Source organism: Microcaecilia unicolor, chromosome 2 (genome assembly GCF_901765095.1).
Source record: "Microcaecilia unicolor chromosome 2, aMicUni1.1, whole genome shotgun sequence".
In the NCBI taxonomy this organism is placed as follows: Eukaryota; Metazoa; Chordata; class Amphibia; order Gymnophiona; family Siphonopidae; genus Microcaecilia; species Microcaecilia unicolor.
In genome coordinates, this window is record NC_044032.1 from 507,846,146 (window position 1) to 507,871,364 (window position 25,219).

The window sequence follows — 25,219 nt, forward strand, 5'->3', positions numbered from 1 at the left end:
CATCGGGTTAGAGCCATCCAGACTTGCACATTTTATTTTATTTAGAGGAAAAGGCCTGGAGAAACCCCCAAGCTTTTATTTCTGTTTTAGCTTCGGGGGGGGGGGGGGGGGGGGCTGGGCTTCATCATCATGGGCCCAAAACCTCTAATTAAGTAACTTATTTTTATATAATTTCTTAATTTTTCGATTCATTTTTTGTTGCTACTTTAAGCATACAAACTCAGTGAAGTACTTAACTCAGGTTGCCTCTTGCTTTCTTTCCTGGCTGCCTTCTTTTGTCTCTCAAACACCCTCGTGTGTGACCAGGACCTATGGTGGCCAGCTTTCGATAACTGTCTCAGGGTCTGTGGTTTATTAATTCCTTCACGAAGTTCCTTCCTTCGTGAAGGAATTAATAAACCACAGACCCGTAGGTCGTGGTCACATACGAGGGTGTTTGAGAGACAAAAGAAGGCAGCCAGGAAAGAAAGCAAGAGGCAACCTGAGCTAAGTGCTTCACTGAGTTTGTATGCTTAAAGTAGCAACAAAAAATGAATTGAAAAATTAAGAAATTATATAAAAATAAGTTACTTAATTAGAGGTTTTTGGCCCATGATGATGAAGCCCAGCCCCCCCCCCCCCCCAAGCTAAAACAGAAATAAAAGCTGGGGGCTTCTCCAGGCCTTTTCCTCTAAATAAAATAAAATGTGCAAGTCTGGATGGCTCTAACCTGATGAAGCATACTTTAGAAGATCCCCCCCTCTTGTCTAGATATTGATGTTTATGAAAAGGGAGATCACCTCTTCACCTATATGTGGACAGTAATGAGAAAAGTCGGATCCGTTGTCCAACATGCGTGGTATGGGAAAACATTCTTTCCAAGAGCAGATGAACCATGGAGCATGAATCCCCAAGCTACTTACAGTTCATTCCAGCTATGTCTTTGAACATCATAAAACAACCAGATCATCGTGCAATTAATAATTCTTTTCCATATATTTAACGCTGAAGATGAACTTTTTCTGTTATATCTCCTGGATCTTTTATGGAACCTTTGTTATCCTTTGTTAACCCGACTGATTTTCAAATTAATGGGTGTAAAACTACACCTTTCGTAACAGATTATCCGTACAATGACACCACTTGTCATGAAGATCGCAAACATTAGATTTCATTTTTAATTAACAGGTGAGGTGTCCGCCCTAAGTCTTTACGGAAAACAGGAAATAATGTTTTAATTTAAAGACCTCGATGTTACTACAGGGTCCTTAGGAGTGTAGGGCTACAACACCTTTAAATATTTTTAGTTGAGTAATATTTAATGTGTAGAACGTTTTCCCCTCTATCACTCGTTTTGTTGTCCGCTTCATCATGGAAGAAAACACGTCAGAAACTCTTGTCTTTAAGAATATATCTTTTTCTCGATGATATGTTAAAAAGTAATCTAGCCGCTCCAGTTAACTATTGTAACTCTGTCATCTATAATACAATCTGTTTTAACCCCACTCATAGGGGCCACCTTTCATTCAGATAAAGTTTTTTTATGCCACAGTCTATCTTTTTATTTCATCCAAGCTTAAAATGTTGCCGTTCCTTCCACTTTGGTGGTGTCACCTTTTGGGGGAAAAAGTAACAAAAACAGCAAGACACTGACACTGATCATACGAATAAAACAACAACACAAAGTCCAAGATTTTCTGTGATAAAATATTTATCTCATTATATATGCGGGACAACAAGTAATGTAGTAGTGTATCTGTCTTTTTCAGTCTCTCTGTACGTTCATAAAGCCCCTCCCCCCTCCAAGAGAACCCGAGAATGGTACATATTTTTGGTCCGCTGTCGACCTATTAATATTATTTCTTTCTTTTAAATGTAGTTTAATAAATGTTGTGGTAATATTACTTTAAAAAATACCTTTGCTCAGAAAATGTTACTGCGTATACCATCCCAGTATGGATCATCCGCGCATTTTTTACCCCCTGAATTCATTACACAATGATTAACCAAAATCTCTTATAAATACTTTGCGCGCCTTGTAAAATACTACCTACCATTTCCACCACCGGAGTGCTGCAACACATTTGTTTTAAAGCAAAATTAACCCGGGACAAAGTAGCACTTCCTAAGATATAGGGGTACATTATTGTCTGTTCCAAGATGTCAGGAATTAAGAAACGTTTCTAGAGTACCGCTGCTATTTCTGATGATCGAAGCTCTGTGTAGAAATCAAATGTTTATAAGTAAATATTAACCATGTTTACCGGGATAACCTGACGAGTTTAAAATATTAGACTCGTTTGGACTAAACTGTACATTGCTATACCAATTCTTCCACCTTTAGGGACAAAGACAAAGTGACAGTAAGTTTCCTAGCACTTGTTACATTGCCTAGAGGTAATCTATTGACGAGATTTCTGACTGCCTTCAAGAGGTTTTGTTCATAGTTTGAAAAGATAACTCTTCAACCTTTATTTTCAGAAGCAGCAGCAACTATAAAATAAAAATGTAAAAATATATTAAAAACAAACATAGCTGGTGCCATCAGGTGTCCCTTTGTCCTGTACATCATTTAGAGTTCAGAAAGGTGACATTTTGTTAAACCCAATCAACCGTGTCAAAATTCGAACAGAGGCCCAGATGCAGATCTTGGAAAAATAGAGCCTATATTCCTCCCTATTCATCTTTGGGGCTATAGCAGGAGAAAAATAAGCGTCCCAGTGTATGTTTCATGTATGTGTAAACTAAACACCGTAGTCAACAGAATTTCTTCCAGTGGAGTTTTAGCCTGACAATTTACTTGGGTGCACTAGGTGTGCAGCATCTTGATGTGCAGATTTTGAACTCCCCCTCTAACCCCCCCCCCCCCTAATACTCATGCACATTCTTGTAAATAAAATAATACCTTACTGTTTATATCCCACCACGTGATTTTTTTTTTCCTGAAAAGCGAGTCCTAGCAGCAGCAGAGGCCAATACAATCAACTACTGTTTCCTTGGCTATGGCTTGGTCACTCTCACTGATAAACACAACCGTTGATTTATTCATTGAACACCAACATACGGATGATCAATGTTCAATTAAAAAAAATTGTTGTGAAAAGGTTTGCTACATAGATTAAAACTCCAGTACTTTTTCGGCCTGCCATAATTGTTCTTGTATCCTGGACACTGATTGCACAATATAAAATAATATATACGATTTATCTTTGCATGTGTCCTGCACGAATAATTACTGCGGTAAGCGATCTGCAAAGACCATCAAGCATGGGGTATGACTCAGCTCCCACATAATGGGTGGGGTCATCTGACCCTTGCCGAACTCCCATTAGATCAATTATTTGTGTTTAAATTAAAACGTACAATGCATCTTGGTAACATAGCTCAATAAATATTAAAAATAAGCCTACACATAGGACTTGACTTAAATTAGAAATCCATCTCGATACCTGGATCTGACTACTTGACAGAACTTAAAATATGCTTTTATCCTTTTTGAATTCATCCCTCTTGGATCCATTATTATACATTCTTCCTTACTCACAACACATTACCCCAACTTACACCCTCTTCCCGTTCCCTACCTCTATCACCTTCCTCCCTTATCCTTTTTATTCTCCACCTCTTTTATATATTTAGATGTTTTATCCATTTTGTGTGATCTTGTGAATTTGTTATATTATGTAAGCCGCATTGAGCCTGCTAATTAGTGGGAAAGCGCGGGTTTTAAATGTTACGATACAATACAATACAATACATGCTAGTATAAATAAGGGGTTTGACCCTAGATGCCATTCATCTCTAAACTTCTCACCTGAAACAAAAATGAGAAGTTATCCAAGCTGCACAGATCTGGGAATAGTCTAAATACGCATGCAGATATGCATACATGTATATTAGAAAAAACACATGCATATCATATTTTTTAATACGCAAGCTTGGTATGCAGTTGTCTATTTTAAGAGGCCTTGTAGTATAATTCACAAACTTGCATAAGTTAGCCAAAATGAGATATTGCTCCCAGTTGTTCATTCATTTATTTGATAATTTGATCAGAATGTAGTTGAAAATGAATTCTTTTTTGTTTTTGGGCGAGGGAGGGGTGGGACAAATTACCCCGGCAAAGCATTTTTAAATACCATAAGCTACCTGCACTGGCTGCCAGTGTAACCTGCCTTGTCTGCAACCTCTAATATTTGGAAAGTGCAGCTAGAATTACAGTTTTAGAATGATCCTTCCCCCCATGTATGGTGGGGTCAACAGTTTGTGAATCCATGTGCTCCCAGATGCTTTGCTAAATGCAGTTGCATTATAGTATATACTCAGAAAAGTGGTCGTTAAAATAGGATTCAGCAAGCCAATGCCAATTTGCAAAACAAAATCAACCACCCACTCGCATTCCTCGGCACTTAACAGTGATTTCAAGCTGATTCCTTCTATGGTCTTTCTGCTGCACTAGTTTAGTATAAAGCAGAAGGAGTAAAGATATTTAAAATATAACATTTATAAAGAATTAAGATTGGTACTTTACAAATAAACTTTACCAACTTTTTGGATGCTGTTTCTAATTCAGGAGCCCTAAATCTGATGTACATTGTACAGATAAAAGTGTACTAACGATCATGTTTTTAGAATGAAGACTCCATTCCGAACCCATGTTTTAACCATGTTATCAAGCTGTAAACCTTGACTTAAGCACAACACTTAGGTGGGTTACCTAAGTTTCCTACAAAAAACAGTTCAGTCTTTTCAACAAAAAGACAATTTAAACTTGCTACTTTCAATCTCTTTTTAATGACTGGTTATTTTCTCTTCATATAAATAAAACACCTACTTTGACTTTTATGAAGTTTAAAAATAGCAGGGTGGGCTTAACTCTGTTGCTAGACTAAAATGTATAAATTAGAAAAAGTATAACGGAGAGAGATTGCAAACACTGATAGTCATTTTTAAGTAAATATTTTACTTGAGTAAAACAGTGCCTACATTGAAAGGAAAAGTTAAAGCTGAGTTGTCTTGAAAAGATCCATATATTAATGACGTATGAATCACACAATCCTAGGTTATAATTTTTTTAAGAATAAGGCACTGCATATTATTAAGGTTTCCATGGATGACATCGATTATAAAGTCTGACTAGAACTATTCACATTGAATATAAAAATAGTAATTTCATCCTGAAAGTGCGAAAAATAATCTTACCCCTAAATACTTCAGAAAATGAAATCAAGGCGTACAGTTTCAAATCGAGTCTTGCCCTCTGCCAGGCTTTCCTGATTACTATTGAGCTCTATAACAGAGAAAAGTGAAGGACCTGTACAGAACTAGACAGAAGGAAAGGGCATCCGTACATTCAGCAGGGAAAACAGTAAGAAAAGCAAAAACGAAACTGAAAAATCAGGGCACATAGTTCTGCAAGCCAGCCAGAAGCAACTTCAGATAACCTTCAGGTCACTTCCTCAGGGCATCCTTGGTATTCCTTACAATACTATAGGCTGTGGATTGTTAAAAATTGTTGTTGTTCTTTTAATGTACGTATATATTTTTTTGCAATTGTGCTGTTTTAATGTCAAACTTTCCCGGTATGAAAGTCCACATAATCAATCCCCATAAAAAATATACTTTATGCACAAATATTGACAACATGGATACCATGAACTTGAAATATCTAGTGTTATTTATCGGTGATGCCGAAATGAAATTCAGAGGTTTTATGGTTGGTTCCTGGGGAGTACTTTTGTTCTTTTCAGCCCAGGTATAAAGAGATGGATTGCTGGTGCTGGAGGTTCATCTAGGGGAGATGGGGGGGAAGACGAAAAATCAAAGGAGCCATTGTGTGTGGTATCTCCTCCTGCAATCCCCCTTCAGATAACCAACCGAGCCAGTAGCGCTTAGAAAGCAATAAATAGCGGGTGATCGTAGTTGCGAACAGTCAGGGAGCAGCAGCCCCCGTGCAGGCTGCGGCCGCGGCAGCCGCCAACGTCCAGGCAGGCAGGCAGTAGTAGGGGTAGTAGCAGGAAGGCTGCAGGGAGAGCAGCGAGGGCCGCAGCTGCAGCTCCCCGGGCTGGTACTGTCTCTGATCGTCGCGCACCAACACCTTCACGGCCACTCTCTTGGCGGCCGCTGCAGGGGCGGAGGCCGCAGCAGCCAGCAGATCGGCGGCCAGCTGCCGGCGCTTGGTCTTGTAGCGGCGGTTCTGGAACCAGATCTTGACCTGCGTCTCGGTGAGCTTGAGCGTGGCGGCCAGGTCGGCGCGCTCCGGGCCCGAGAGGTAGCGCTGGTGGTTGAAGCGGCGCTCGAGCTCGAAGACCTGCGCGTGCGAGAAGGCGGCGCGCGAGCGCTTTTTGCGCGGCTTGGTGGCCTCCAGCAGCAGCTTCGGGCCCGGGGGGGCCTCGTCCTCCTCCCGGGGGCTGCGATCTGCAGGGTGGGGTGGGGAGGGGGAGAGAGACAAGACAAGAGCATAGGCTTTAGTAAAAGTGCACCAACTCATCCCCAACCCAGCAACCAATAAGGAGCAACATTCCTTTGACTTACAATCAACATCATTATCATAAAACATAATGATTTAAATATGGCCTGGGAGAAAATCTTGTAGGGTCAGAAGGACAGCCTTTACATTTTTAAAAACTTCTTATTAAGAAGGTTTTCAAGGAGGCAGTAAAAAAAAAACCCACACATTCTTAAAAAGACCGGTTACCATACCCCGCCCTTCATGTTTCCGTTTTATAGTTTTTGGCTTTTGGAAATGGCCGCACATAAATGCCTGTGAGGAAAATGCACCCTAGGAAGATGTGCTGGGGATTTTGCATTAGTCTATGAACTACTTTAAAAATAAAAATAATAATAATAATAGAACAGACATTCACTCTGAGATGCTCATAGCTTCCACTAGCATGTGCGATATATTAGTATGTGAAGAGCCTTGCAGGGGAGGCAGAGACTGGCGGGTAGGCCGCAGAGAGTTTCGGCTGTGCTTTTGCTCTTGGTGTTCTGGGACTTGGTTGCCACTTTTGGTCATTCAATTACTTTTAGCACCAAAAGAGAAGGCGTTTAATGTATGTACAATTTCCTGTCCTTTGGATTTGATTTGAAAATTTAGCCGAGTCCTTCAGTACAAAATGAGGACTCTCAGCTCTGCCCAGTCTCCCATTCCCTCTGATTACCAGCCTAGGCCTGAGATAGCTTAGAGGCAAAGAGAGATTGCCAAAACACTGCTGCCTCCTCCAACAGTTTCACTTAATCAGTAATTAGAAACAGAGGAAAACTTAGAACATCTATCCTCCGATCCATGAAGTGTAGTCTTTTTGTAAAATAGACTAAAAAGTATAGTTAACATCCGGGACTTTTTTTTTCACTGTAATAAAGATGTCGTTCTATAAGACTCCTCACCCATGAAGTGCAAGATGACAAGAGCATTCCTTGAGAACCCCTTTCCAGGAAATATCTGTTCACCTTCTGTAAATCTTGTTTCATTCCTTAATACAATCATAGAGGTAGTGAGGGTGCTGGATTATCCAGGCCTTGCCTTGTTTCTTTCCACTTGTCTAAATACTGCAGTTCCCTGCAGGTCCTCAGAACAGTGCACCGCTCTCAAACCACAGTAGTTTCGGACTATTGTTTGCTAATGCGTATAATTTACCCCCCCCCCCCCCCCCCCCCAGCATGCATTTTTATATTAGCAACATTTGCAAACTAGAATGTAGGAGTCTAAAAGAATTCTCTTGGTGGATCCCTCCCGCCACTGCCATCACCACTTGGGAAGCCACATCTGCCTATTAATGGAGCAGGTACAGGGCGGGGTGGGAGAAAGCACCTTCTGACCTGGGAGGCAGCATGCACGCCGTACCTGACACGCTGGCCGACAGCTCGCTGTCACTGTGGCCCTGGGGCTCATCTTCCTCCTTGGGCCGGGCTTCTCCGGGCCGGGGGTGACCACGGAGGCCACCCGGCGGATCCTCCTGCTTTCCCCGGGTCATCGGTCCTCCCTCCCCCTCATTCTCGTCGCTGAGAGCAGAGTCCGAGTCCCCCCAGCAGCAGCCGCCTGCCACCTCGCCCGAGCCCCCAGATGAAGCTCCGGCTGCCGACTCCGGGCAGGGGAAGCCCTCTTCCAACTCCCTGAAGAGCCGCCAGCAGCAGGAGGGGGAGGCGCCGGTGGAGAGCAGCCGCCTGTTCAGGGGGCAGCAGCCGCCCCGATCTTCCTTCTTGTTCAGGATGGCCTGGATGGAGAAAGGCGTCAGGGTGGTGCTGCCTCGGAGAGCCATGGGCAGCAAGCGAAGGGGGAAGGGAGGGGAGGAGAAACAGGGAGGAGGGAGGGAGGGGGCAGATGGAGATAGGAATATCTAGGCAAAGGAAGATCGTGAAAGTTATGTGTAGTTGGGGGGGGGGGGGTGAAATCAGACAAAAAGAGTTGGGAAGCTTAAGGAGAGATTGTAGGGTGAGTTGTAGGTTTCTGGAGGTGGGAAGAAGGGTAATAAAATGAAAGATAGAAGGAAAGAGAAAGATCGGTGCTTGCAGCTCCTGCACCCCCCGATCCCCGATCCGGCAGCCACCGCTCCCTTCTGTGTCTCAGCCGGAGAATGTCATCGCCTCCTCGGGCTCTTACAGCTATTCGGGACCGGGCAGTGATGAAGTGCCGGAGGGAGGCGAGGCAAAGCCTCGCAGCTGCAGCTCGAAGTAGCGCCGCAGCTCGATTCCTTGGCCGTGGACACTTTTTTTCTGGCTCTCTCTCTGTTTCTCTTCTTTTTTTCCCTTCTCTCCTTTTTTTTTTTTTTCGCCCAGTCCCGGTGTAATTCCTCACCTGTGACTGACAGCCCCAGCCCCAGGCCTCTGATTGGCTGAGGCCCAGCTAAGGGCCAGAGCTGATTGGTTGACTCCGGCTGCGCGATGTTGATCTAGCAGCCACAAGTGGGCACGTTGGTTAGAGCCGGACCTGGGTTATTAACCCTTCACATGCGACCCGGGTCTACTCTGCACACACTACCCATGTTAACTGTCTGCTAAATTCATTCATCAAACCATCCGTGCTAATCCGACGTCATATCCTTAAAAATGTATCCATATGCAAATAGTGAAATATATATAAAATATAATACAGTATGAAATCCATACAAAACAATTTCACTATTCCCCATTCACAGTTTCCATGTCCTCGCTGAAGTAAATTTTTTTGTGAAACGCAGTTAACTCTCAAAATGAAACCGTTTTCCTACTGGAACTTGGAAAGAAATTGATATTTCACATTTTCAAGGAAACTCCTTGAAAATTTGTTTAGTAGGGTTTCATGCCTTCACAACATTGTCAGTGAATTATTAAAATGGTCCATTTCTAAATAGCTATGTGACTATCTCAGGAAAAATATGACTACAGTTTGGTGACAAGATATGTTTTATGGAATGATGGAGCCACCGCTCTGTAATACGAAAGTAAGAAGCTGCTTTGGCTCTCAAGCAACATAATCTTTAATCTTCATTAAAAACTTGGGCACCATTAGACTCATATTGTGCTACTGTCAACACCTGGGCTCAGGCCACTATAACTTGACTGCACTGATCACCTTTATTGATACCTTGATTATTATTATTATCTTTTAGATCTCCTGGACTTTATAAGCAGTCTGTGAATTTTCACACCAAATACAACGGATGCTTTTCTGTTCTGTTATATTGTTAAATTGCAAGTTGTAAACTTTTAAGAAAAAGGTTCAATAAAAAGATTTTTTTTTTAAAGGTATGTTTTTTCCCCATTGACGATCACATAACTAGAGAGAAGGCTCACTGTAGCATTTGACTTACTTGTGCCAGTGTCAGAATACGCTTTTCAAATCATTTTAATAACTTGATTAAATAGCGGAAAGGAAAATAAATTGCCTTTGTTTCTTGGTAATGCTTCTGTACAGATCTACTGATTATGTACTTGGGATAATGTGGGTTCTGGAAATGGTTATTGTTGTCACTATATAGAAACTGAGCATCTATCATATCGAAAAAAAATATTTTTGGAACTAACATGCACTCAAAAAACGACAAAAAAATACAAATTCCTATGTTCTGCTATTATATATATATTTTTTTTCTCTTTGGATAAAGAAATATGTTGACATAAAACTGTCCTCAAAGTTCATAAACGGTTTGCCACTCAGATCTCAAAAGATAACATATTAATCATTTTAAAAATAAAGTAATTACTTCATTTTGTCGCTATGTATATTAAACGTAGAGAGAGAAAAATTAACCTAGCTATAGACAAACAAATATATAGATGATATAAATAAAGATATCGCCATAGATTCATTGCTTGATGCTCGCATATTCTTTGTTGTCAGAGATTTTCAGTATTTGACTGTTTTAGCCTTTTAGCAACAGAAAACGAAACATTTTTGGCAACGTGCTATCCCTACAATAAATGACAGTTTATTTTTTAGTGACATAATCGGAATCAAGTATACTTTTTACACAGCTAATGTAAATAATTATAAAAGTCATTAGAACTTAACAACTATAACAATTACAATTTTAATTAACAACACGTTTGGGTTTGTTTCATTCCCCCTTTCCTTTTTTTTTTCTGGACTCCTGGATAAAAACAAATATCCAGCCTAGGAGCTCTCTATGTACAGTATGTGATTGTCCATGGATTTGGTTATTTGAGAGAACATGTTTAGACTTTTTTTAAGTGGAGAATTAATAACTCTCGACTGATTTTACAAGGCCTTAGACCAAACGATTAGAAATTCACCGTTTTTTTAATTGTCCAAAGTTAACACTTCAGCCCAGCTCCTTCCCCGCTATCCTTATTAGGCTACATTGTGATTCCTCTCCCCTTTGCCTTAAAGCAAACAAGCCCCACTGGAAAGAGAGGGGGGGAGGCCGTTAACTGCCCTCCAGAGGGACAAGGGAGGATGGATGAGAGCACGAAATTCCCATGGAGGGCACACCGGGGAGGCAGGAGAGGCTGCAGAGCTCAGGCAGGCGAGTTGGGTGGTCTCTGTTCGTCTGCTGCTTCGTGCCCCCTCTGCCCCCTCCTCCCCCAATATCTCTGCGCTGCTGAGCTCCTCACCAACCCTTCTCAGTGCACCGACTGCGGCAACAGCAGCCTGATACTTACACGCATTAGGAGATCTGCCTCTGTTTGTTCTGCAAGCAAGTGGCTGTAATTTATAGGCTCAAAATAGTAAGCGAAGTGTCACCGGCAGGGCAACCGCTTGGACAGAATACACCGAATCAGAGGCATCCTCCGGAGCCCCGGGACTTCCCCTCACTTGCTGCAGAGCTGATACCCCTGCCGAGAAGCAATGGATCTGAATGTGGGATCTGGCCAGACGGTGCTTCGACCCATAGAAACAGCAAAACGGAGTTAAAAAGTCTAAATATGCAAACACACATACGACAGCGATGATTAATACGAATAGACTTTTGATTTCGATTGTCCGGATACTCTTTGAAATAAATGTCCTCTTGTGCATATTGATTGTTTGGTGTTTTTTTTTTTGCTTTTGTTTGGTTTTGCTTTTAAGAAAAAAAATGACAATGTGTTCTTCACATTTTTGCGTTATTTTTACTAGGGATTTCAAAATCTGTTAGAAGTCGATTCAGCTGAAATACATAGATCGGATTAGTTCCGTACTTGAATTAAATCAAGACAACCATCTGCAAGTTTACTTATACTAACAAGCTGTTCATTTGCACAGAACGGTCATCATGCTTTCCAGGGAAAAAAAAATAAAACCCGGGTTCATTACTGTCGTATCTGTATAGAGGCGGATCACCACCTTGGATTAAGGGCCAAATGTAAATTTATTTGGCAGAATTATTTCTGGCGCTGCCTATTCCGTGCAAGGTTTGAAAAGTTATTTATGTCACCATCTAGTCATGCTTGAGAAATACAGCCAGAGATATAAAACAGTATCAGCCTTTAGGGAAATATAATAATAAATATTGAATTGTAGAAAGGTACAACAGCGGCCTAAACCTGGTAGCTGGATTGATTGCATTTTGAAGTTGATCGAGTGTTAATTGACACTTTCTGTGTCAATGTCTTGATCTTGTTTTTCATTGATAAACCTGACTCAAGCTTTGCTCTGTGCTCAATTGCTTTATTTGCTAACTTCTGCTACGCTATTATGTAATTATTATTAAATCAGTTTCCATGTTTACTAGAAGGCCTGCTATCCGAATAATTTTTCAAGACAGAATGAGACAGTTAACTGTCGAAATGTCATGGGGGATTGCAGTATTTTTTTTAGGAAGAGAAGCAAAATTATTTTATACATAGATGTTAATGTACATTTTATTTCAGGGCCTGAAAGCTACCTTCTAGACACGTCTTTCTCGTCTCCTTTGAAGAGTGGGTCTCAGAGGCCACGAATGCTAAGGTACAACGACCTAAATAAAATATACAGTATATTTAAAAAACAACGAAAATATTCTTGATGATTTAATACAAGTTATTATACCTTCCCAGTATAATAACTCATACTTTTAAGACGAAGAAGGGCAAACCATTTTGATCTGAAAGTGAGCTTTGAACGAACATTATTCACTAGGGCCTCTTTTCTCTTAACGTTTTATAAACTTAATGAGTTTAGATTTCCCTCATTAACTAAGCTGCAATAATTATGATCTATGTGGACAACTGTTTTTTGTTTTCTCCCGCTACTGCAACTACCACGGAGTTTTAACAATAAATAATTTCGGTTGGCATTTACTGTTAGAACTTGCAAACCTGCTACTCCCTCCCTGTTCTTATATCAAAAATATCTTTTGAAAATATAAGGCTTTCAGGGCTGCTTGTGCGACGAATTAAAAAGCCCGACAATATAAGAAAATTAACATTTATGTCTCATCTATATTCCTTGATTTTATGTTCTGTACGGATCTTAAGAAACATGAACATTTAATGTGATTTAAAAAAAGTACATATTAACGGGGGTTTCAGTCTTTGAATATCAAGATGGAAACCAGAGTTGTATATTCGTTTGAAGAACAGATAGACAAGGTGCGCCACCCACTGTTCCTAAATCAGTATTGCAAACTCGGTAAAAGGAATAGACATTGATAGCTCGGTATCACATTTTAGTACACGAGGTCCCAGCTGAACAATCTTCCACTGTTTGCAGTATATTATGTTTATCCAAAAATGTTATACGGCTGAAAAATCTATGACAAACATGCTGAATTCAGTATTTTCCGTTATTATTATAGTGCTACGACTGAACACAAAGTTTTGCGAGATAGCTGACAAATTTAAAATGATCCCTTCTCAAAAAGGTTTCACGTTAGATCGGAGCAAAAGAAAGTGAAATGACTGGTTTAGGTGTCATAATGTGAGTGATGAATGAGAAATATGAACTGTGTATTCAGGTTTTTGCCTCTCTATTCTGACATCTACACCTGCTAATTCGTCTTTAAAGGATCATTTAATGTGAAAAGCGTAGTTTTTACCCAGGCTTGCCTTGCAGCAGGAAAAAAAAAGGAGTTCACGGACTAGTGACTAGTTGTCTCTTCTGTTTTTTTTTTTTAAATCTCATTCAGACTAGTCATTATACATACTGATGCACATTAGAATTAGCAGGTGCTGCTGATTAATTTTCTTATAAAAGATTCATTGCATTTCTATCTTAAGCTGCGTTCTTTCAAGAAGCTTGCTTCCACCCCCCCACCCCCCCAGGGGCATTCATTTAAGTGGGTCACGTTGCGCTATTATTGCTTATTCACTTGAGCATCTGCTGCAGTTTTAATACAGAGTACACCGCAAACCCTGGAATGTATTAATACACTTTATAAAAGCGGGCGAAAGATAGGAAATACCAATTAAAAAAACCTGGCGCTAAACCGTGTGTTGTGCGGACGGAAACCACAAGCTTGGCAAAGGAGGATTTCCACTGGATGCTTTGCTTTTATAAATAGATTTGCTATGGCATAGTTGAATAGCCTCTCTTTTCGAAGTTTTTAAGTAATACTTCTTGCTTCTCTTCTCTTATGAATTGGCAGAGACCTCAGCATTAATCAGATACGGAACGGGGCTGACTTCGCACAGGTTTGTGAGCAGTAGCGCCAGGTGGTCAAGTCCTTCTCTGTAATTACAATCCCATTTGCGCATCTATCCTATACGTTTATAATTTAGTCATTTTAAATTTCCATCTAAAGATGAGAGTATGTCTCACATTCATGCACCTAATGTTTGGATCAGAAGTGGATGAACACCGTTGGATTCATATTGTGCTTCTATGAACTCCTTCACCTAGAATGTAAACCGCACTGAACCCCGGAAAGGGGATATCAGCGGTATACGAGAATTGATTTGATTTGCCTCAGGTTACTTTACTACGACTAATAATAATCATTTCTAAAGCGCTACTAGACGTACGCAGCGCTTAACTTAACTGCACTGATCGTCTTTATCATTGCCTTTTAGTTTTCCTGGACTTTAAATAAGCAATCTGTGAATTACCCTGTTCTGTTATATTGTTAAATTGTATGTAGTGAACATGTAAGAAAAAGTTTCAACAAAAAGATACCTTTATTATCATCTTTTAGATCGCCTGGACTTTATCAGCAGTTTGTGAATTTTTGTACTAGATACAATGAATGCTTTTTCTGTTCTATTGTTAAATTGCAAGTTGTAAATTTTAAAGAAAAAATTTCAATAAAAAGATTAAAAAAAAAAAACAACAACAAAAAAAGAAGTGGCTGAACAGCATCAGGCTGCACCTCTTAAGGAGCTTTCGGTAGGAAATGTAAATTGCAGTGAGGGAACCGGATTATTATGTTTCGTAAATAATTTTCCCGTATAAATGCCCCAAACAGATCAAAAGTAAAACATAACTATAGAAAAAAAGATTAAAATACGAACAAATGAAAAATTAACGAGCTTTAATACAAAAGGTAAAAGAATGCATCAGAACCCAAGCATAACAAACACAGCCATGGGGCAATTAGAGCTGGCGCATAAACACAAGACGCTTTTAGAACCGCTGCATAAATGGGAGTAGGTGTAAATGGTGGTAGTTTTAAGCAAACCTATACTTTACACATGTATGCAGACGCACATGTGGAAAGCCTTTCTAAAATAATCCCTTCAGCGACTACAATATCACAGTATAATTCATAACACAAAAATAAAACAGCAGGTCTCACTAATCTGTTCCGTTCAAACCTCCTACCCTTCCTGTAAATACTGTCTAAGAATTATTGAATTTTAATGTACATGAAAATGCCGTGCCTTCAGAGATACCTAAAATACATATGAAATACGTTAAAATAATAAGAAAAAAAACAATCCAATAATCATATGTCTTTGTGTGTGTGTGTGTGGGGGGGGGGGGGGGGGGGGGGGAGGGGGATACTCCTCATTCTGGCCACTACACATAAGAAAGAGTGGTTTCAGGTTTTTTTGATCCCTCAGTATCTTTAAAGGAGGAACATGCAATAATCTTTCACCTCCACAAATCAGAGTATATAAACAAACAGTAGTGCCATAATTTGTATCTCAGACAATTAGGGTCAATCTCTTCTAAGAATTTTGAAAGCTAAGGCTTGTTTTTTCTTTTCCTTTCTGACCTGGGCAGATGTGCTCTTTAAGGGGCCCTTTTACTAAGCTGTGTTAGGCACTAATGCACACCTAACAGAGCAAAAATAGCCTAATATGGGAAGCGTTAAAGTGTTCCATGTTAGTTTTGCTATCTGTGCATGCTAAGGAGCCGATGCTCAAAGGTTCATGGTAGAATTCTTTTCTACCATGAAACTAGCACAAAAAAATAAAATACAATACAATAAATACCTGAAACAGTGGAGTAGCCTAGTGGTTAGTGTAGTGGACTTTGATCCTGGGGAACTGATGTTCGATTCCCACTGCAACTCCTTATGACTCTAGGCAAGTCACTTAACCCTCCACTGCCCCTGGTACAAAATAAATACCTGAATATATGTAAAGCACTTTGAATGTAGTTGCAAAACCCCCAGAAAGGTGGTATATCAAGTCCCATTTCCCTTTCCAATGAACATGCAACTTACTGCAGTGCTAAAATCACAGCAGTAATCTGTGGCTTAATGCAAAATGTCAACTGAGGAGCAGTGATTGTCTCAGCCACTCACAGGAAGCTGACATAAAAAAACCACAGACATATACACACACAAGGCATGCCACAGCAACAAGTGCCTCCCAAAACATCCCCCAAGCTGACACCTCTTCCCAACCCCACCCCCAAACATATCCTTGGGGTCTAACAGCACCTACCCTGGCCCCAGATACTTGACCCCCCTTTTTCTCTAACATTGAAAAAAAAATGCCCTGATGCTCTAGTGGATCCCTGGCCCCCACCTCCTGACCCAACCCACCTTCCCCTAATGTTAACAAAAATTGCTCTGGTAGTCCAGTGGACGCTCAGCCCCTCCCTTCCCTTCAAACAAATCCTTGTGTCTACTAGAACCCCAACCCAGCCCCAAGCCTCTTCAAAATGGCAGCACCCTGCCCCATGTGGTGCATCCTGAAATGCACCAGGTGGGGCATGTCTACCATATAAGAGAGTTTCTCCCTTAGATAGTAGGCAGGCCCTGTGAGGTGCATTACTCCTGCCTCTTTTTTGAGTTACATTGGTCTGGGGGTAGAGGGGTTCCAGCTAGACTACCAGTGATTGTTTTTGTAACTGGGGGAGGGGAAGGGAGGGGGCTACTAGATCACCAGGACATTTTTTTATATTAGGGAAAGGGGGTTGAATCAGAAGGGGAGGAGAGGGGGCCATTAGATCACCTAGGTACTTTTTATATTAGAGAAAGAGGGTTCAGGGGGGCTGATGCTCCAAATATCTAGTCAGGTCAGGTTGGGGGGGGGCATCATACCACCAGTGTATTTTTTTATATAGTAGGGGAAAGGGTGTCAGGTCGGAGAGAGGAATGGAAGCTGGGGTCAGTGCAGGAAGCAGGTCGGGACAGGGTGATTGGGTTGGAGGGAGAGAAGGGGTGCTGCTCTATGCTGTCCTGGACCTTAGCTGTGGGGGGCCTAATGATCACATTAACATGCATTTAAATGCAGTCTGTGGTAATGTTTTCAATGCCTGTGTTGAATCATTTGAGCAATAACGTGCACGCAAACCCAGTATTAACCACGTTAACACTGGCAATAGTTTTGAGCATCAGCTTCTAAGTGTACGGTATTTAATTAATTAATTAATTAATTACTTTTGGTGGGGGCAAATCAGGGGTGAAAAATGAGTGGAGAGTGGACTGGAAGTGTTAAGCAGCTAGAAAGCTGGTATTACCACACACTAACTGATTAATGCAGACCTGTTGATTTTTTCACATAGCCACATGCTAAAGGCTATCACTCAATATTAAGGCAAAATAGATCTTCTTGAACTGGATTCGTATCAGTGGAGGCTTATAATTATCCAATCCAGTTTTAAACTCCTTTAAATCTTTAATATTATAAAGCTCTTCTTCAGGACATACAGCTCATAACGCATTCTATGTCACAATTATACCATAGGTGTTTCAAAATTCATTCATGTATTTATCCAAAAACCTCAGTGATGTTAATCACTATCACTTTAAACTGAAACGATTTATACAACATCCAAATCTTCACCGGTTCTTTTTTTCTATTAATACATTCTCCTCTTAGATTTTAGAAAAAATATAAATATTTTTCAGCTACTTATCTTTTCAATTTATTGTATTTGTCAGACCCAGGGGATCATCTGCCCGACATGCACGTTTCACCCAACATGGGCTGTCTCAAGGACATTCCCCCTGTGTTTCTTTATAGCGCCAGCTCAGCAAAAGTTATCAGCTAAAGGCAACATTAGTGCATAACTAGAAATGAAACAGATAGAAAAAAGGCTAGCTGCACTAGAAATGGGTTTTAGCACACAGGAAAGATGTGCATTGCCTTGGGATCTAATTGCACCTACTGCCACGCTAAAATCACAGCAGTAATCTGTGGCTTAACGCAAAATGTCAACTGAGCAGTGATTGTCTCAGGTGCTCACAGGAAAGTTGACATTAAAAAACACATGCACACACGCACACAATGCATGCCACGGCAATAAGTGCCCCCCAAAACATCCCCCAAGCTGACATCTCTTCCCACCCATCCCAAACATATCCTTGGGATCTAATCAGACCTACCCTGTCCACCCCCCATTTTTTCCCTTAACATTAAAAAATGCCCTTATGCTCTAGTGGACCCCTGGAGCATACCTCCTGACCCGACCCACCTTCCTCTAATGTTAACAAAAAATGCCCCGGCCATCTAGTGGACCCTCAACCCTGCCCTCCCCCTTCCCTCCAAAACGTCCCTGGTGTCTTGTACTACCGTGACCACTCCCCAAGCCTCCCCCACAGCACCCCCCAGACCTCCATATCTCAAAAGAGACAAGAGTGATGCCCATTTACTCCTGCCTCTGATACCACCCTCTTCAAAATGGCAGCAGGCTAAGCCCATTTACTAGCACAGCTTTGTATCCAATGAGTATTCGGACTGCTGAGTATTGTGTCAACTACAGCCTTCTAATAGAAACCAACACCTGTTTCAATAGTTTAGCCAGACATTAGGCCTGCATGTATCACCTGGACAAACAGTAGACCATTTGCTGATAACTGGTATAACTGAAAGAACAATTTCTGACTACATCAGAAATCTGAGACTCTGGCCAAATCAACAAATTAAAGAGTAGTAAATCACCTGGACCAGATGGGTATGCACGCTAGGGTACTGAAAGAACTCAAACATGAAATTGCTGATCTGCCGTTAGTGATCTGTAACCTGTTCATTGTACCTGAAGATTGGAGGGTGGCCAATGTAACATCTATTTTTAAAAAGGGATCCGGGGTGATCTGGGAAATTACAGACCAATAAGCCTGATGTCAGTACAAGACAAACTAGTGGAAACTATTATAAAGAATACAATCACTGAACACATAAACAAACATGTTTCAATGGGATAGAGTCAACATGGATTCAGCCACAGGAAGTCTTGCCTCACCAATTTCCTTCATTTATTTGAATGAGTGAATAAACATGTGGATAAAGGTGAGCCAGTTGATACAGCTATCTAGGTTTTCATAAAGTGTTTGACCAAGTCCCTCAAGAGAGACTCCTGAGAACATTAGAAACCCACGGGGTAGAAGGCAGTGTTCTGTTGTGGATTAGGAATTGCTTGATGGATAGAAAACAGAGAGTAGGGTTATATGGCCAATTCTCTCAATGAAGGAGGGTGAATGGGGAATGGGACTTGATATACTGCCTTTCTGTGGTTTTTGCCACTACATTCAAAGCAGAATAGTGGCATGCCCCCAGGGATCTGTACTGGGACTGGTGCTATTTAACATATAAATGATCTGGAGATTGGAACAATAAGTGAGGTGATTACATTTTCAGATGACACAAAACTCTTCAAAGTTGTTTAAACACATGTGAACCTGGAAAAATTGCAGAAAGACCTTAGGAAATTGGTCGACTGGGCATCCAAATGGCAGATGAAATTTAATGTAGACAAATGCAAAGTGATGCACATTGGGAAGAATAATACAAATGATAGCTACTTGATGTTAGGGCCCACCTTAGGAGTCAGCACCCAAGAAAAAGATCTAGGTGTCATTGTAGACAATATGCTTAAATCTTCTGCCCAGTGTCGGCGGCAGCCAAAAAAAGCAAACAGGATGCTAGGAATCATTAGGAAAGGGATGGTAAATAAGACCAAGAATATTTAATGCCTCTGTATTGCTGTACGGTGTGACCTCTCCTTGAGTATTGCATTCAATTCTGGTTGCCATATCTCATAGTAACATAGTAGATGACAGCAGAAAAAGACCTGCACGGTCCATCCAGTCTGCCCAACAAGATAACTCATATGTGCTACTTTTTGTGTATACCCTACTTTGATTTGTACCTGTGCTCTTTAGGGCACAGACCATATAAGTCTGCCCAGCACTATCCCTGCCTCCCAACCACCAGCCTCGCCTCCCGCCACCGGCTCTGGCACAGACCGTATAAGTCTGGCCAGCACTATTCCCGCCTCCCAACCACCAGCCCCACCTCCCACCACCGGCTCTGCCACCTGATCTCAAAAAAGATCTAGCAGAATTAGAAAAAGTTCAAAGAAGAGCGACCAAAATGATAAAGGGGATGGAACTCCTCTCGTATGAGGAAAGGCTAAAGAAGTTAGGGCTCTTCAGCTTGGAAAAAAATACAGCTGAGGGGGGATATGATTGAGGTCTACAAAATCTTGAGTGGTGTAGAACAGGTAAATGTAAATAAATTGTTTACTCTTTCAACAAGTACAAAGACAGGGACCGCTCAAGTTACATGGTCATACTTTTAAAACAAATAGCAGGAAAAGCTCTGGAACTTATTGCCAGAGGTTGTGGTAGCAGCAGTTAGCATATCTGGGTTTAAAGAAGGTTTGGACAAGTTCCTGGAGGAAAAGTCCATAGTCTGCTATTGAGACAGAAATGGGGAAGCCACTGCTTACTCTGAGATTGGTAATATGGTATGTTGCTAATATTTGGGTTTATGCCAGGTTCTTGTGACCTGGATTGGCCACTTTTGGAAACAGGATACTGGACCATTGGTCTGGCCCATGTATGGCTATTCTTATGTTCTTATTCAGCATCAATTTCCACCCTCTAACTGCATACTTAGTCCTTGGCAGCAATGACATCTCTCTCCCTCCCCCCCCCCCCTACTTTGGCAGAAGAAAAAATTAGAAGGGGACTTTGTTTTCTGAATCCATACAACCTCTGGCTTTAAAAAATATCATTTTCACACCAGTTTTCAGTCTTTCTTACTGTTTGTTAAATATATATAGGTTTTCTAACACTTTGATACAACCCAAACTGAGAATGTTATATAAATGCAATATTGTGAAAGGAAATTCCAGATTTAGCAATAATTCTTGAAAATAGGTTAAAACAATATGGGTGAAATACTAGTGAATTCTCTGGAATTATACACGAGTATGAATAAGAAAAATGGTTATCCATTTTATGGCAATGAGTTCTTCCAAGGAGGCAACTGAACTATTTGAGGGCCAGCCCTGATATGCTGAGCAATAAATAAACTAACAGAACCTTCTAAATGATGGCTTCAAAAGACTTACTCAGATCTTTAAAAGAATTAAAAATGAATCTGTTCAGGCCAAGTTGCTGTACAAGCTACCCAGACCAGCTGCCAAAATGGATCCCATGGTATGAAGGATTTGAAGCCTCATTTATGTGGGTCTGACATCTTACGGTTCTTCAGACATTTGTGTCTTTGGATGGAGATATTAAAACAGGTCAGAAATGGAATATTTGAGACTGGGCAGGTCCTCTCTGGTCTTCCTTGCTGCAGATTAGAGTTTATCCATACTGGTATAATGACTGCCATTCTACAATCTGGCAGTACCACCCCTCTCCTATTGAGGTGTTAATACTTTCACATACAATACATGTATAGTATGACATATGTGCATATTAGCAAACTGGAAGGACAGGGAACCACGTTCAACATACTACTTGAAAAATATTTTTGCTTCTTCTGGATATCAAAAATATAAGTTTTGAATCGATGCTTAGGTATTGTCTGATTACAGCCAGTAATTTCATCCTTTCTTGTAAATGGAGGTGATTATCCAACAGTTAACTTAGCAGGGTTTAAAAAAGGTTTTGATTATTTCCTAAAAGAAAAGCCCATAAGTCATTATTATGATGGAGATGGAAAAAATCTACTGTTTATTTCTAGAATAAGCAGCATAAAATCTGTTTTATTCTTTTGGGATCTTGTCAGGTACTTGTGACCTGGATTGGCCACTGTTGGAAACAGGATACTGGGCTTGATGGACCTTCTGTCTGACCCAGTATGGCAACGCTTATGTTCTTAAGAGGTCAGGGGCAGTGAGAGAACAGCATTATTCTTAAAGTAGTTGGGATGCAGTCTTGGTGACTGGAGCTTAAATTAGGAAGTGTTATAAGAATTATACATTACCACTGATCCTGCCACAGTCCTCTGCCTTCTCCTCCAGTATATATTTCAAAGCTACTTTTAATTCTTTGTAAGAATTTGGATTGTCCCATTTGATTTAAAGTCCTCCAAGTGTCAAATGGCAAACCTCACCTTCCCGTTTCACACTCAAATCAGTTTGATGTTTAAATTCAGCTTATACCTTTTTCAGTAGTAGCTCCAGGTCAGTTACAGTCAGGTACAGTAATTATTTGCCTGTCCCCAGAGGGTTTAGTCTTTAAGCTTGTACCTGATGACAGAGGATAAGTGAGGAGCAGAGTTTTTCTAGGCAGTGATTTGCAGCGCTGTGTACCTATTTGGCAAGGTAGAACAGTGTCTGACTAATTTGCAGATCTGCCTGCTATCGGAAACATTTTAGCTATTAATATGTCTCGGTACCTTTTTTATTTTTTTAATGATCCAGGTAGCATTTATTTCTGCACCTACTCACTACATCTGGATTGCAGTCTAAAATGGTCGCAGGAGCGTAGACAGCTCAAGATTCGCTTTTGTGGAGCTGTTTTTTAACGTCTGTGCACTGTTTTATTTATCCAGGTGTATTTCTGTGCGCTGATATCTGTTTTTAGTACTTCAAACAAATGATCCAAGCATGGCACGGATGTTGCTACAAGAACACACAGAAACTGTGCGAAACGAAGGAAAACTCAAAAAAAAAAAAAAAAAACCTCCCAAGGGCAGAAGGATATGAAGGGTTAGGCTGGAACCTGATTGCAAGCAAACGCATTGTTAAGATGCCACAGATGTGCAGCACATGAGCTATCTGGGAGTGTGATGACAGCTCTCCGCGTTCAATAATACAATCTTCCAAAAAGGGCACTTGTGTCTTTGTACTAATAATACACTTAGATATTTGCAGAAGAGTTTTTGAAATAACACACACATATTTAAATGCTTTTGCGAATTTTGAAATGATTTTTTTTTTTTGCTGCTTTTTTTTTTTCCTTGGGCTGCTGGTTAAGGATATTTCTTTCTCGGGGAATAAAAGATGGTAGTAATTACGCTAATCCTAATAACAACAGGATTTGATGGAAGCCGTGATGCTTTTGTTGGACATAAAGTCAGGGGTTCATGGATCAAAGGTTAACACCAGAACTTTTTTTTTTTTTTTTTAACTGGTGTGGCATGAGGGGTGAAAATCAGTAGGGCTGTCATTTGCACTGTAGTCACCAAAAAGGCTAATTGCTTGCAGTTGGACTCTTCTTGCCCTGCGAGCTGGTTATGATGTGATTACATAGGCAGGTCAAGGTGTTAATATATACGTGCAAAGTGACAAGTTTGATCAGAGTGAGTGCAAAATATTTCCTAATATAATTAATAGATTTTTAGTGCCCCGCAGCACGGGTTGTGCACCTCGGGGAATCACCCAGCCAGTCTGGTTTCCAGATAGTACAACAAAAATGTTTGCGATGCATTTGCATACAATAAATCACGGGAATAAAATCTCTTTAATGCATATTCGATGCGAATATGTTGAAAACTAGAGTGCCTGGGTGGTCTCTGAGGAGCAGGATAAGAACCACAACTGTAGAAGTTCTTTAGTAATCCGGATTTATTTCGTTCATAAAGCAGAGGCAAACTGGATTGCTTTGTGTTGAAAATGCTTCTTTGACTAAATTGTTTTTTCATAGTTTGATACTTGCCTTTTAAATGATCTGATACCGAAACAGTTTTGTGTACTTTCTAACTGTCCCCACTTTAGCTTTCTCCTGAAGGTTTAATGTAGGGCTGTCTAACACCAGCCTTGGTTTAATTCATTCATTGTAAGCACATGGATTTAGGAAAAATAACTCTTGCCTTGCCGATCTTAATTTTTTAAAATGTGTTTATAAACCTGTGGATTGGACATGGCATTTTATAGAGAGTCCCAACACAACCTCACACTGGCTTTGTAAAAATCTTGTGAGGCAACACACTCTAGTGTAGGAGTTCTGGGAGCCTTCAGAGGATGTCTTCAGCTGGTGGGACTTGGGGATCCCCGTTAGCAAGAGTGTGCCACTGCTAGGGGGTCTGAGCCCAAAGTGGATGAGCTACACCACAGGCCACAACAAAGGATCACTTTGCGGGAGGTGGTGCAGATGAAAACGGTAGCGGAATTCAAGCATGCGTGGGATAAACATAAAGGAATCCTGTGCAGAAGGAATGGATCCTCAGAAGCTTAGCCGAGATTGGGAGGCGGGGCTGGTGTTTGGGTGGTGGGGCTAGTTCTGGGCAAGACTTTTACGGTCTGTGTCCTGAAAATGGGGCTAGTTCTGGGCAAGACTTCTACGGTCTGTGTCCTGAAAATGGCAGATACAAATCAAGGTAAGGTATACACAAGAAGTAGCACATATGAGTTTATCTTGTTGGGCAGACTAGATGGACCGTGCAGGTCTTTTTCTGCCGTCATCTACTATGTTACTATGTACCTTCTGGTCAATCTTGTAGATGGAGAAAAAAGCTTCAGTTTCACCACCCAGCCAGCCCAACACAGCAGGCTATAAGGCTTAAGTATGGCCGTGCCATCATATAGCTTCAAAAAAACTCCATCAAAATGACTGACCACTTCCTAACTGGCAATTGTGTGTGTCTCAACCAACATATAAGTCAGTTTCTTGTGCACTCCTAATTCAAATTCCCACAAATGCTTGTAGTGCTTATATGAGATAAAACCGGGGACCCCGCAAGAAATCACTCTTCAAGAGCGGAGACCACCGAAATGAGCGGAACACTACAGCAGTTGGAAAAAGCTAAGTGATTTCTTGCGGGGTCCCCGGTTTTATCTCATATAAGCACTACAAGCATTTGTGGGAATTTGAATTAGGAGTGCACAAAAAACTGACATATGTTGGTTGAGACACACACAATTGCCAGTTAGGAAGTGGTCAGTCATTTTGATGGAGTTTTTTTGAAGCTATATGATGGCACGGCCATACTTAAGCCTTATAGCCTGCTGTGTTGGGCTGGCTGGGTGACGAAACTGAAGCTTTTTTTTCTCCATCTACAAGATTGACCATAAGGTACACTAGAGTGTGTTGCCTCACAGGACTTTTACATAGCCAGTGTGAGGTTGTGTTGGGATTTTCAGTTTAAATAAAGCTTGAGTGGATTCTATAGAGAGTACCTGTAAATCATATTGTACCATTTGCAGGCTGACTGACCAAAGCAGTTGCACTACCAATCTTAATATAATTGACTGAAGAGCAATAAAATACACAATATAAGGGACAATACGTGTTTAATAACACTTAAAGAATGAAATATAGGA

At 40.8% G+C, this 25,219-nt stretch overlaps 1 protein-coding gene across 1 annotated transcript; it reads right to left on the bottom strand.

Moving 5' to 3' along the window:
- Positions 1 to 5,852: 5,852 nt before the first annotated feature.
- NKX3-2 (NK3 homeobox 2) lies at positions 5,853 to 8,240 on the bottom strand. The gene is made up of 2 exons (XM_030192605.1): positions 7,826 to 8,240; positions 5,853 to 6,396 (listed from the first exon to the last, which is right to left on the bottom strand). Exons 1-2 carry the CDS (start codon positions 8,238 to 8,240, stop codon positions 5,912 to 5,914), a joined length of 900 nt encoding a protein of 299 aa, XP_030048465.1. The 3' UTR covers positions 5,853 to 5,911.
- Between the last annotated feature and the right edge of the window lie 16,979 nt (positions 8,241 to 25,219).